This window comes from Alligator sinensis, unplaced genomic scaffold, assembly GCF_000455745.1.
Source record: "Alligator sinensis unplaced genomic scaffold, ASM45574v1 scaffold833_1, whole genome shotgun sequence".
Classification (NCBI taxonomy): domain Eukaryota; kingdom Metazoa; phylum Chordata; order Crocodylia; family Alligatoridae; genus Alligator; species Alligator sinensis.
Window position 1 is genome coordinate 1,065,629 of NW_005842475.1, and position 15,061 is coordinate 1,080,689.

At 43.7% G+C, this 15,061-nt stretch overlaps 1 protein-coding gene across 1 annotated transcript in view; it reads left to right on the top strand.

Annotated features, from left to right (window-relative positions):
• INPP4B (inositol polyphosphate-4-phosphatase type II B) overlaps window positions 1-15,061 on the top strand; it is a 554,084-nt gene that overhangs the window by 398,266 nt on the left and 140,757 nt on the right. Inside the window, exon 15 of the mRNA XM_025212602.1 lies at window positions 8,373-8,481. Coding sequence (XP_025068387.1) covers window positions 8,373-8,481 — 109 coding nt within the window. The remainder of the gene's footprint in view (window positions 1-8,372; window positions 8,482-15,061) is intronic.

Sequence of the window (15,061 nt, forward strand, 5' to 3'; positions counted from 1 at the left end):
TGCGGACGGTCCCCGCTTGCCACCGATCGCTCATCACCCCCCACCCTTGCCACTGAAACAGCCGTGGCCACCTGCAGGCGTCCCCGCTTGGCCCACCCTCGCTGCCGACGTCACCATGGCCAACTGTGGGCGGTCCCTGCTCGCTGCCACCATGTCCCTGTCACCAACACTGCCACTATCGCCTGCGAGTGGTCGCTGTGCCCCCCCTCCCCCATCCTCAGGAGGCACACATTGTTCATGCTTATAGGCTACCACCAAGTCGCCCCTGAACCTACGCTTCTTCAGGCTGAAGAATGCCATGTCTTTCAGCCTCTCCTCATAAGGCTTGCTCTCTTGTTTTCTAATCATTCATGTGGCTCTCCACTGGACTCTCTGCAGCTTCTCCACATCCTTTCTGAATTGTGGAGCCCAGAACTGGACACAGTATTCCAGCTGTGTTCTCACCAAGGCTGAGTAAAGTGGGAGGATGACTTCCTGGATCTTGTTTGAGATGCATTTGAAGATGCAGGCCAGAGTTTTGTTTGCTTTGCTGGCTGCAGCATCTTATTGGTGATTCGTGTTCATCTTATGGTCAATCACAACCCCTAAGTCTCGTTTGGATGTGGTGCTATCTAGCATAGTATTACCAAACCTATAAGTGTGGTATGGGTTCTTTCTCCCAAGGTGGAGCACCTTGCATTTCTCAGCATTGATTGCCATCAGGTTTTGATTGGCCCACCTTCTAAGCCTGTTGAGGTTGGCGTGGATTGCCAGCCTATTCTTTGGGGTGGCTGCACTCCCCCATTGTTTGGTGTCATCAGTAAATTTAGCCAGTCTGCTTGTAACACCTAAGTCCAGATCATTTATAAACACATTGAAAAGTACAGGTCCGAGAACAGAGCCCTAGGGGATGCCACTGGTTATTGTGTGCCAAGTTGATTCAGTTCCATCAACTGTCACTCCATCCACAGAGCCAGTTCCCCAGCCATCAGACCGTCAAATTGTCTAGACTGCAATTCCCCATTTTTTCCATGAGGACGTCATGGGACACCAGGTCAAAGACTTTCTTGAAGTCCAAGAATATGATATCCACCTCTTCTCCTTTGTCCAAGTGATGCATCACTTGGTCATAGAAGAAAATCAGGTTGGTCAGACAAGATCTACCCACCACGAAGCTGTGTTGGCTATCTCTCAGAATATTATCTTCTGTTAGGATGTTGATAATGGTCTTAATGATTTTTTTCCAGGATCTTTCCAGGGAATGAGGTCAAGCTAATTGGCCTGTAGTTCCCTGGATCTTCCCTTCACCCTTTCTTGAAGATTGGCCCCCTTCCAATCATCAGGGCACCTCACACGAGGACCACAAGTTCTTCAATATCCTCGCCATAGGCTGTGTTATAATGTCAGCTGGTTCCTTCAGCACTCTTGGGTGCATTCCACCTGGGCCGGCTGATTTGTGGATGTCTAGCCTCTTAAGATGTTCCCATACAAGATCAGTGGTAATGGTGGCTGCAGGTTTGCCCTTCCCCTGGTGATCCTGCCTCTTGTCAGGCAGGGTGATCCCACTGGGATGATGGACGACTGACGTGATATAGTCATTAAGGAGACTGGCTTTTTGCTGAGTGTCTGTCCCAGCCGCCTGCGGAGGGTTTGGAATTGAGAGTATGGTCGGGGGTAAGAAATGTAAGAAAGGTTTATTGATTTAACAAAAACACAACTATGAGTAGTATACTAAGACAGATAATGACAGACAATAATAATTCACGTCGGCAATGTATCGGCAGTCCCCTCTGATGCCTGATGTACAACAAGTTTCTCTTTCCACAAAGCTCAGCGAAGTCAGGCATCCCTGATCAGCGCTGTCCGAGAGGTACCAGGAAGGACCTGGTATTCGGTCCTTGGGCTCCTTGAGATCCACGAGCCCACTGATCCAGGTCAACAGATAATTAGTCCCTTTCACAGAGCTGTATCTTCCTTCCACATGATTTCCAGATGTGCCAGCCAATGTATACCTTCTGAGCTATGCTGATAACTTACAGCCATTCAGATTCTTCTTACTTCAGCTGTCTTTAGGACTGACCAATAACAGTACAAGCCTTGCGTTCTTTTGATAAGGTTAATTTTAACTATGCCACAGGGCCTTACTACTTCAAGGCTTTGTTAAATTTACTAGGCCTTACTTTATATGAGTCTTTGCTACACCTTTGACTTTAATTAGGTTCATAGCAACAACATATAGCTTAATATCTGAACAAATGACAGCAAAACACTTGGTCTAATCTTCATAGAGCCTTCAGCTAGCACCTTTATCACACAGACATAATTTTCAGCTATCACAAGTGTCGGTTATCAGCTGCTTGTGATTAAGACATGGGAACATTTTTGTACTAGTGGTGCTTGATGAAGCCCTGTGGGCTGGAGGTTATCTGGCCCATGGGGCTCCACACAGGTCTGGAAATTTGGCACTGGGGAAGAGTGGCAGCATTAATTGCTAAGATTTCCAGAGTCATGGCAATGAACATTGCCATGGCTCTGCTGCTACATTTCTGGACCCATTGGGAGTCTTGTGGGTCAGATGATATGGCCCCATGCACCAGATCACACAGGTGTTGTAAGGTTCCTACACAGCTAGATCCAGCATGCGGGGTCAATCTAGTGCACAGGGTTACACTCATGGACTTACTCTGTATGCCAACCCCATGCTGGATCTGGCCTGTGGACCAGCCTTATACTATTTATCTAGCTTGTGACAGCAAAAAGTTGAGTAGCACTGTTTTGGACAAAACTTCTCAGGGAAAAAAATGCAGATTTAACAAAGTCAGACTATTTTAACAATGTTTATCCTTTAAAAACAGTCAGGAAAGGGCAAAGGGGGGTGTGAAGATTAAGTTGAGAACATTTGTTTCAGCATTTGAAAAATTGTTTTGATTTTTTTTCTTAAAATGGCTTTCTGTTCCAAAATTCATCTCCACACAGCTTATTTTAAACAAAATGTTTAGAAATGCTTGAAATTGAACTGAAATATTTAATTTGGAGCTCTAAATTTAACTTTCCAGTTCACTGAAATGCTAAGAATAATTCCATTGGATCAACCCACAATGAAACAGCTGGAAGTTGCAAGCAGTTCTACAAGTACCAGATTGCTTAACTTTAGTGCAGGGGTGGGCAATTATTTGTGTTGGAAGGTCACTTTTGGAGTTTTGGTGAGCTATTGCAGACTGGTGGGGGGTGCTGGCATAGCACGGGGTGGTGCTGAGCTAGTGTAGTGGTCGGGACCCCTGTGGCTTGGGCATGCTTGGCCAGGTGGATAGGAGGGATCACAGGCAGGGAGCAGCAATTGGGAGTGGAACAGGCAGGTAGGATCAGGGTTGGGGCTGGGACTGGGCCCGGGGCCAGGCCAAGATTTGGGGTGGAAACAGCGCAGGGTTGCGGCTTGGGTCAGAGCCACAATCTACTCCCTGAATCATGGCTCTGACCCAGGCTGCAGCCCCATGTTGTCACCACCCACAATCCCATCCCTGGCCCTGCCCACCCATCCTGCTCCCAGATGCCACTCCCCATCCACCCACAGTCCCATCCCATCTGCCTAGTCAAAGATGCCCTTCCTTCAGGAGTCGTGGGCTGGTCTCCATGTAGAGCCTGCCCACCCATGCCATGTGGCACCCCTGGCAGCAGATGTGGGGTGGACAGGCTGGGATGCCTGGGCAGCAGGGCTGGGTCCAGTGGCAGTGGCAACACTGGCAGTGGCAGCCAGAAGGAGCAACCACTCCCAGGGGTGCTGGGAAACTGAGTTCAGCTGTTGTGCCACCCCAAGCCTGCTGCACATCTGGAGGCAGTAGAACCAGCTGCATGCACCATGGCCTAGGTTGCCCCCTGCGCTTGGGATGGGCAGGGCCAAGGGACCCACCATAGGCTAGATAAAATCCCTGGGTGGCCTGGATCCATGGGCCATATTTTGCCCACACCTCTTCTAATGGGAATTTGTGTGGAGTGCATTGCCACTAGAACTGCTTTGATTTTCATCAAAAAATATCCTGCAAATTAGGAAAGAATATTTTGAAAAACTTGACTTTTCTCTTTTTTTTATTTTTTAAAACTATTTTCCTGAAATTTACATATAATTTTATTAAAAATATGATTACCCTGTTGTTTAAATTGTTTATAATTTCTTTCTAAATAAAATATAAAACATTTGCCCTGTCCTGTGAGGGAAGGACAGAGGTTTCTCCATCACCCTCACAATCAGTATCTGTTTGTGTAGTTTCTATACTTAATCTGGATTTGGAACAGGAAGCTTTAACTCTGGAGCTAGTTCCCTTTGCTCATATTTCAGCTATATTGCAGGACTCATATTTTAGTGAAGTTTTTCTTGACTAAGTTATTTGGGATGATGAATTAGGTAAAGAAGAAATGAGGAGGTAAAGTATCAGGGAGTCTTCTTACACAGTTGTTCAAGTATTAATCTGTAATTAATGTTAGGGGATGTACGTGTCAAAAGGTTTGAGTTGAGGACACCAGTATTTTAGAAGTCAACATAATTTATAGAAATAATTGGGTTTTAAATTAATCATCCTCTATTTTCCACTCCTTTTGCATTCTCTTCCTTCACATTCTGTAATAATTAAGTTGTGTTTTTAACTGTTTCTGTAACTTTTGAGGTATGAATTGAAACTAATGATTTTTGCCACATTTTCTGCATCTACTTCCTTTCAATACACAGTAAGCAAAACCAGCGATGTTCAGTTTTTAGAAAACATTTCCTATCGTGTGATATCTAAAAAAACAAACATCCCATGCCATTATACAGTTAAACTAAGTGTTTTGTTTTCACTCTTTTCTAAAGTCATTTTTGTCCTAAGCAATATAACAATTTATTGCCATATGTAATAGTGTAGTTCTAATGACCCAAGATTATATATTTTTGATAAATCTTTATGATAGACCTGTAAGACAGGATACTTTAGGAACTTAGGAGTTCACCTGAGGCTCATGAAATTGTTTCACTTCTACTTTTAAATGGAACTGAAGAGCAACCAATATATCAGTGTTAAAATCAATTTGAATGGATCTACTTTGAAATTGAGCACCACAAATAAAATACAGTTCATTAACTGTGAATCATTTCTACAGTGTTCCAGTTTATGGCGACATTTGTCATCAAAATGCAACAAAGATACATTTGAGGACAGACTTGGATTTCAATTTAAATGTGAAGCTTCCTTAAGGGATACAAATTGTCTTAGCTAGAGACAGAGCCTTTTACAGTACCTTTGGAACCAGATTTTAAAAGGGCCACAACCTGACATTAATTTTCATACCTATGGTTATTGTGGGCACAAAATAATGACTAAATCCAAGTGTAAATAAAAGCAATTAAACCTCCAGCTACCAAATTTACTGATGAAATCAGATCTCTAGCTAAACAAAATGTGTCCACAAATAATTATGTCAGTAATCAAGTATTAGTGCAAAACAGAAGCTATTTTTCAACCTCATCACTTTTTGTTTTTCCTTTTCTTTCTCCGGTGCCAGGAAACAATAAGGAATATATGCTTGATGTGTTTTTTGAAAAAAGTGAAGACAAACATCACAACAGTTAAAAGAAAGGAGAGCTAGTGTTTCACTCTTAGAATTAAAGGTGTTGCAGGGTTTTTTTCTGTTTTTCCCTTCCAGTGTAAGTAAAATTGGCTGTGAATTTGATTTCATAGGATCATAGGAAAGTAGGACTGGAACTGAGCTCACAACATCATCTAATTCAGCCCCTGCTCAAGGCAGGATTGTTCCCAATCCTATACAGGAACCTATACAGTGAGAAGATTCTGAAGAGAGAGGGCCCTTTATTTAATAAGGCCCAGTGGCTGTAAGTTGAAGCTAAACAAATTCAAACTACAGAAAAATGCAGTCTTAATAGAGAGCTGTATTAACCATTAGAGCAACTTACCTCCAGAGGTGGTAGATTTCCTGTCACTTGGAGTTTTTTAATCAAGTTTAGATATCTTTTAAAAAGATATGTTCTAGTTCAGCAGAAAGTTATGAGCTTACTGCACGAATCACTGGGAAAAATCTGTGGCCCGTGTTATACCTGAGGTCAGTCTAGTTGAGCATAATGGTCCCATATGGACTTAGACTCCATGAATCTATGAAATTCAACATTACTGCAAATTAAACAATATAAGGCACAATAAAGTGAAATGCACAAAAGACCAATTTACATTGTAGCTGAGCAAACTATAGAGCTAGAACATATTGTTCTACGCTGTGGCATATCATTAAAATGAGCTAATAAATCAGATAAACATCCTAATTTTCTGAGGTATGCAGGTGGCTGTGTGGAAGCATTGATCAAGCCTTTGCCCCTTGAGATAGAGGCTAAATGCAGATGTTCAAAAAGCCAGTGGCAGAAAGTGCTGTATCACACCTTATGTAAAATGCTATAAGTTGGAGTGTGTTATAACCAAGCAGATGTGTGCTGTTTGGTTGTGGGGGGCAGGCTCAGTGTCTGCCTGCACTGGCCACAGCCAGCAGGTGGGGGCAAAGGGGGTGCGCCTTCATGCCTCCCAGGAGGCTGCTGGAGCAGTGCCCCCTCCCACCACTTCCCCCCTCCCCACCACCTGGTGACTGTCAGCAGCAGCTAGGGGTGGAGAGGTGGGGAAACAGAGCCCCTCTGCTGCAAGGCCCCCACAGAGCATACTAGCTTGGGGGGGGGGGGGGGCATGGGGCAGCGCACAACAGAGCTGGGCCAAGTCGCCACAGGAGAGGACTCCCTCCCCTGCATCCCCCATTCCCAGCATGGGGAAACACTGGGCTAGGCTGCCCCTCCTGCAGCTGCTGGTTGCTGCTGTCAAGAGGCTGCGGTATGGGAAAAGGGAGTCCACCACCATGACCCCACCCCTCCCCAAGCTTGCTAGCTGAGGACTTGGCGGGGCGGGCTGGGCTGTGTCCCTGTGGCAGGGAGGCCCCCTCCCCCCCCCCCCCAAGCCTCTTGACAGGGGCAGCCAGCAGCTGGCAGGAGGGACAGCCTGTGCCAGCATTTCTGCATGCCAGTAACTGGGGAGGAGGGTGCCCCTCTGCCATGCAGGCCGGCCCAGCCTCCCCAAAGACCCCAGCTAGCAAGATGGGGGGGCAGGGAGAAGCTCGGTTTTCCCCTGCCCCAGCCTCTTGACAGCGGCAGACAGCAGATGCAGCAGAGCTATCTGGCCCCATGTTTTGCTGCATTGGGAACTACAGCCAGGGGGAAGGAAATGCCAGTGCCTCAGACTGACCCCCCACCCCCTCAAAACAGCAAGCTGTGTAGCTTTGTGGCACGGGGGACTCCCTTTTTCCCTGGCCACAGTTTCTGGAGCAGCGAAAAGCTGGAGCAGCCTTGCTCTGCAGCTTCTGGCGGCAGCTACTAGGTTGCTTGGGTGGGAGATTGAGTCAACAGAACCCCCCGGCCATGCTGATCCAGCTCGGCCCAACCCCTCCCCCCCCCCCCCCCGCCCCGCCTTGCGGGGCAAGGTCTTCATGGCAGGAGGGCTCCATTCACTGACCCTCCCCACCCAAGTGACATGGCAGCTGGAGCCAGAAGCATGCAGTGTGGAGCTGCTCCATGAATTGCAACCAGGGGTGAAACCTCTGTGCTGCACAAACCCAGCCTGGCCCCTCCCGTGACCCTTAGCCAACAAGCTATGTGGGGGGACCCTTGCAGCAGGGGGCTCCCTTCCACACTCTGCCCCCCAGCCACTGCTGACAGATGCCAGCTCATGAGTAGGCAGAGCTGGAGAGATGGGCAGTGACTGCTGGGAGAGAGACCCCACAGCACCTCCTGGCTAAGATGTGGCACACCATGGGCCTGGGACAGTTGAAGGGATAGAAGGCCCCTCCCTCTCCTCCCCCCATCCCATGGCCAGGCTGTGCAGGGGGCTGGGATCAGAAGCTACCACTGATTTGGGTCATTGCAAACCAGCTCTACTTGAGGCTAGAGTGCAGACCTATGCAATGCTGTCTGGGATGGTGGCAACCATGTTCTAAGTTAACCCTCGATGGGATCTGGCACAAACATTCAATAAAGCACCGTAACGGAAAATGCTTTAGGTTAGTACACAACCATCCAGGGTTAACTTAGAGTGGGATCCATTTTTAAAGTGCTCTAAGCACTGTGAATGTCTGTTGTGTTATGGCTGTAAGGCACATTCTGCATGCTTAAGTGTAACATCTGTACCTAGCCAATGATGCTAGGTTGTTTCTGGCATGATACGATGTATCATTCCCTCCATCTCTTGTATAAGGAACACAATAGTGTGGCCATGGAGTGGGAGGGGTGTGTGTGTGTGTGTGTGTGTGTGTGTGTGTGTGTGTGTGTGTGTGTGTGTGCATGCACACACAGCTCAATACTTTGTCTCTTATCATTCCAGATTCTCTGTATGATGTCATCACAGTGGGAGCCCCTGCAGCACATTATCAGGGATTTAAGAATGGTGGCCTTCGGAAACTGCTGAATAAATTTGAGGCAGAAAGGCGAAAGTAAGTACTTATTATAAATAACTAGGACATTGCACTGCAATTTGTCATCTGCTGATCGAATAGTCTTATCCGCTTAATGTGTAGCAGGTTAAATGTACTGGCATCAGATAAGGCTCTGCTTGCCAAATAGCTCCTTTATCTTCCACTCTTTATTAGATTGTTTTAATTATTTGGGATTCTATTTTAGTTTTTAAGGGCAAAGTTTATGTTTACCATGGAATCAAATAAAGCAAGGGTGTCAAACGTAAAGCCCGTAGGATGGGTAGGGCCTACAGAGCTGCTCTGTCCAGCTTGGAGGACCACCAGAAGTTGGGGGTGTGACCAAGGAAAGTGGCCTGCTACAAAATCCAGGACCCTTGGGCCCTGATAAACATTGCAGTTGGTGGTAGGAGAGTGAGTGAAAGCTTATACAGCCCCAGGTTAGTCAGAGCTGCTGAAACCATCGTTGTCACATATCCTGGGCTGAATCTTTTCGGCAAGGAGCCCCATAGCCGAGATTCAGCCTGGGAGGAAGTGGTCCTCGCCCCTACCTTGGGCATATTCAAGAGGAGGTTGGACGATCACCTATCTGGGGTCTTGTGAACCCAGCATTCATTCCTGCCTGTGGCAGGGGGTCAGGCTAGATGATCTGTTCAGGTCCCTCCTGACCCTAGCTACTATGAAACTATGAGTTTAATACCCCTGAAATAAAGTCAAGTCAAGCTATAATATTTTTCTCCCCACATTTCAGGAAAGGAGCACTTGTGTTTGAAATTACGTTCATAAGAAAGGGCAGCCTCTTCTGTAGCATTTTATAAAGGCTTTGTAACAATCTGTGCTAACAGAGAAAGTAACATATAACCACATTTCAACAGTTCTTTCCTTTGTAACAATTGTATGTAGAATGTCTGTAATAGCACTTCACATTTTTTCAGAGCTATATGCAAGTATAGATACCATCTTCACAAAACACCCCACTGAAGTAGGAAGAAACTATTGTCCTTATTCTACAATAGGGAAACTGAGATTCCATAAAGACAGAGAGCCTTTTCATGATCCTGGCTCAGACAAGCATCTGAGCCCATAGTTACAGTCAACCTTTCAGTTTAGTATGTTGCTGACTGAGTAGGAAATGCATGTGCTTGCTGAACTGGGGCCTTTCAGGAGTTCTGATGAGCCTGTAACTGTCACTGAATTCAGTGGTAGCTGTGAATGCTTTGTCTTGTTGATATTTAGGCCTGCAGTGACGGAACTAATCTCCTACAATTTAATCCACGAGTCATTTGGATTAGAACTCAAGGGTTACTGACTGCTGCTGTCATGTTCATTTATTAGACTGTCTTGAGTCTCCTTTGAAGATGAATTATCATATATACCCAATGCTAAACAATGTTTATTGTTATCACCATCACAAAGCACACAAAGGAGACTGATGAAGTTTTACTGTTTACTTCAGTGTTGTGTAATAGCATTTTTGCATTAATCCCCCCATGCACACGGTTTGCATTTTCTCTAGTGATCCGTCAATACAAAATGCATTTTTATGCTGTCAGCTGCACCTCTGCTCCTGACTTCTTATGGTAGCAGAGTAAAATAAAACATGACTATTAACAATAATAATATTACAGTACCTAAGAGCCCCAGTCATGTATCACAGCCCCATTTTGCAAGTCACTGGACTAACAGACAGTACCCAAGGAGCTTATTATTTGAATTCATTTTGAAGGCTGTTTGAGTGAGTGAACTACTTGCTTATGCAGTTGTGAAGCAGCACCACAGGGAATGATGGAAGTGATTAGCTCAAACATATCTGATGTTTTAATAGCTTCAATTTTTTTCTATTTTAAACTGTGCATGGATATAAAAGGTTTAAGGAAAAAGTTTCCCTGGCCTGCTTACAAAGCAGAAAACTTACTGGTGAAAGGCAAATATTGCTTAGCACTGACAAATTCCTGAAATGGAAGTTAGTACTGAGAATACATAGAATCATAGGAAAATAGAGCTGGAAGAGACCTCATGAGATCATCTAGTCCAGCCTGCTGTTCAAGGTAGATATACTTCTTCCATTAAGAACATGGTTGTTCATAGGCACCAACTTTGGTTTTTGCCAGTGGGTGTTTAAAGACATAAATGTGCCCCACCCCCAAAAACGGCACTTTACTTTGAACTTGGCATGTTCCTGTGCCAAGCTCCGCACATGCCCAGAAGAGGCAGCACGCTACTTCAGCCTGGCTCTGGAGCATCTGTTTAGATCACGCACTTCAGTGGGGCTTTGGGGGGGCTTTTATCTAATAGCTGATTGAATCAGCTTTAGCTAAAAGTGCCAAAAAGCTTCGCTGAAGTCCCTCATCTTTACAGACTAGGCAGATCTGGGTCAAAGTAATGCACTGTTTTTTCTGGTAAAACACGTTTTTGTTTGGTTGTTTTCACATCTTGGCCATGGCTCGTGGGTACTGAGCACCCGCTAACTTTTTTTCAGTGGGTGCTTAAGCATGAGAGCACCCACAGAGTTGGCAGCTGTGTGGTAGCTTGCGTTCTAGAACAGCTGGTTTCTTTCTAAAAAGATTGTCTGGATTTAGATTTTAAAAAATTGTGTTGTCTCGTACTGTAAGCACACACATAACTAGATTCAGTTTCTTAGAAGCTGCAAGACTCTAAATTGGTGTCAGGTCCTGAGGTACCACAATGAATAGGAGTTTGTATGCTGTGTGTTTATGTTGGATGCTAGCAGTGCATCTCCCTTTCACTGGTATGATATGTTCCTGAATAGCCAGTTATTGTGATGCTTGTTGGACTCACTTTTGGTCTGTTATAATTTTCAATATTCATGCTCTGGTATAATGTTAATCCCGAGCTCCAGTGTCCAATTTAAATGTAACTATTGTTCCTTGCACTTCCACTGGCAAAATCCAATCCCCCTCCTTGATTTTGCTTGATTCTACTATGTCTATAGAAAATTCTTCTGATATGCTGTCAACTGTAAGCACTTGAACTATTTGTGTTTGGGATCTGCAGTACCTGACTAAATGGTTCCACCTGTTACAGTTAAAATAAAGCTTTCCAAATGCAGCACATTTGGGTTCATTTTGTCTTTCATAGTTGCTGCAAAATTGGGTGACTGCCTTCTCTTGTTTACAGTCCCTTTGCTAATGGAAAATACCACCTTGTAAGGTGGCTTTTTCTGGCCACATTATTTCATGCATGCTGTGTGGACAATGCCTTTTGGTGCATTCAGCTCTATAGTCTGAATCTTCACAGTTTCTGCTGCCCTGTACATCTGCATAGTCTTTTTTTAGGGATAAGTCTTCCTCACACAATAGTTTTTCTTGTAATCATTGTCTGCAGTGCCACAAATAATCCCATCTCTAATCAGGGATTCTGTTGGGTTCCTAAAAGCACTGTTCTTATTCAATCTCTTTAGTTCAGTAACATTCTGATCTGTACTTTCTCCTTGTTTGTTTTCACGTTAAAAATCCATATCTTTCAGGTGTTTTATACTTTTTTTTTGCATACAGTATTCCTGAAATTTGGACAGTATTACATTTAACTACTTAGGTTGGCCTTTTGCAAAGGTAAAAGTATTATTAACAGCTTTTTCCCCTACAATATGCAAGAAGTTTGAGGATTTGACTTTGTTGTTTTTCTATTCTATATCTGTGACTGCTAGGTACTGCTCAAATGTTTGACTGAATGTCTTCCACTTCACTGTTGTATTGCCTGACATCAGAAGGCCAAGTGGACGTTGCAAAACTTCCACGACTGTCTATTTACCTAGATTATAATTGTGCAGGAAGATCATTTACAGTGGCTCTTGTCCTTCCACATGACTCATTGCCCCAGGTACTGTCAGTTTCCATCTTCTGTTTCAGTCTCAAACTCAAACTCTTTCAAGTTCTTTCTCACTTACCCCTTTCTCACTTACCCCTTATTAGCTTCAATACATACAGGTTTACAGTGAATGAGAAGAACTAAAAAAACTTCGAGGAGAAGTAGGTAACCTCTGCAGCCCCTTTGTCTCTGTCCAACTCAACTAGCTCCTTATTTTAGAGACCACCTCCCAATTCTCAGCTCCTTCAGCCTACTATCAGGAAGTGTCAGGAAGTTATCATTTCAGTTAATACACATCCCAAGTACAGGGCAGTTCAGTTACTACATATCCCAAGTACAGAACTTTTTATTTGTTTGTCCTTGTTGAATTTAATCTAGTTGATTGTGAATCATTCTTCCAGTTTATCCAGATTTTTCTGGGTCTCTGTTGTACATTCCAGAGTGTCTGCAACTCCACCCAGCTTGGTATCATCTGCAAATTTGCTAAAGGTGCACTCAGCCCCATCATCCAAATCAATAATGAAGATCTTAAACAATACCAGACCCAGGACAAACCTCTGGGGAATGCCTCCTGATACCTCCTCCCAACTAGACATTAAACCATTGATGACTACTTTGTGAGGACAATGATCCAATCAGTTTTGCATTCACTTTACAGTACTTGCATTTAATTTGTATTCTCTTAGTCTGTTAATGAGAATATGGGAGACAGTGTCAAGAGCCTTGCTAAAGTCAAGGTGTATCACATCCACTGCTCTCCCTCCATCCACAGAGCCTGTCACCATATAGAAGGAAATCAGGTTGTAATTTGCTTTTGGTGAATCCATGATGGCTGTTCCTGAGTACCTTTTTCTCCTTGAGGAGTCTCTACTTACAACTCCAGCAAATGTCTCTGAAGAAACCCAACCCCGAGAGTCAGGAAGAGCACGCTCCAACTGCCAAAACTTCCTTAGCCTGATGAAGGGTTTTTGAACCCGAAAGCTTGCTTAAAAATGTTCTCCAACTATTTAAGTTGGTCTAATAAAAGATATCAGATTCACCCAAAGAACCTTGTCTGCCTAATTTAGATGACCAAGTTTTGAAAATTTTATCCTAGGTGATTTGCCCAAAATCCTACAGAAAGCATGTGGTAAAGTCAGAAATGATGTCCTATGCTTTAATCACAAAAGCATTCATATCCAGTGCACAAAAGCAAGTCCAATTTTGAAAATGTTGCCTTTACCATAAGTTTGTTTTAGAGATCTTTTTTCTCATAAGGAAAAGACACCAAAATGTGCAGGAAACCTTTTTCTGCACACACTGCTTACAAAGTTCTTGTAGCATGATTTTGCCCTCAGGATCATGGCTGATTTAACAACAACATGGCTTTCACATTCTTGAATTGCCATTCTCCCCTTCCTGTGTGTGTGCTGAGACTATCACATTACATACTTTGGAGGATGTCAGGGCATTCTCAACTATATAGCTGGCTCTTAGCTGTCTGATTCATAACTCTAACAAGCTTCTTTTCTAATATTTGTTCTTCACTTTTTTTTTTTCAGTTTCTTTTACTACATTTGAGAAAATAGTTAATAACTATAGGAACTGTTCTTGCATCAGACTGTTTCCTTTGTCTTGGCTTCTGTTTTGGCATCCTAAAAATAGAGAAAATTGATATTGATAGATGTATGTAGTACTTTCTGTATCTGCTCTATTTTAATATGTGCACCAACTTTTGTTGAACTTTATTTTTTCAAATGTATGCAAGTCATTGAATTTGCTGTTGCTTCTCATAAACACAGCTTAATGAGTCTAATTACTTCTAAATAGAATGGTTTATATTAGTATAGTGCCTCTCCTCCAGAAAGATCCCAAAGAACCTTATATATTGGTTTACATATTGCAGATTTATTCCATGGAAAGAGTTGAACTGCATTTTCAATTTGGGTCTGTACATTAAGGTTCCAGGTTAGATGCCATATAGAAACCTCAGTCCACAGCGAAACTCTGTTACTTGCCAGTCAGAATCTTGTATGGAGACTCAGGATAGAATATGCTCCCTCCAATACTAACTAAACATTCATTATTAAAGGTAACTATAAGACATACAAAAAACTAGAACTCTTGGTTTGAAAATGATACCTTTTATTAGACCAACTGGAAAATGGCAAAAAAATTGTCCTTTTCTGCAAGCTTTCGGGATCAAAGTCCCTTCATCAGGCTCTGGGAAAAGTGTAGATGGTACAAGATGGTAAAAAGTCTCCATAGGTAGGAAATAAACTTCATTTTTGCACAGAGGGAGCTGAAGATGGAAGGCTGTGCCTCTGGGTCCATGAGAGTGTCTTTGTGAGCTGTGTTGAGTAGCTCTTTGATGTGTTGATCAGGTAGAATTCCTTCCCTGGAGGTGTCAGATGGCAGGCAGGGAGGTAAAAGAACTTCCTTGTTCTGCAATGAAGTTTAAAATCCAAAATCAGCTAAAATTCGGCATCTTCCCAAAAGCTTGCAGAAAAGGACAATTTTCTTGCCATTTTGCAGTTGGTCTAATAAAAGATATCATTTTGGAACCAAGAGTTCTAGTTTTTGGATGTCTTTTTGTCTCAGACCAACATGGCTACCAAGTACACCCCTAAAGACCACCCCCTAGATGCTAATGCACTTAGCATTGCCTGGCAGAAAAAATATTTTTCACAACCCAAAGGGTGTGATTTTTGTTTTTGTGTGCTTCGGCACTGCTAAATTGTTCCCGCTAAATTACAGCTTCTTTGCACGGTGGAGTTTTCTGCTGCAAAAGAGA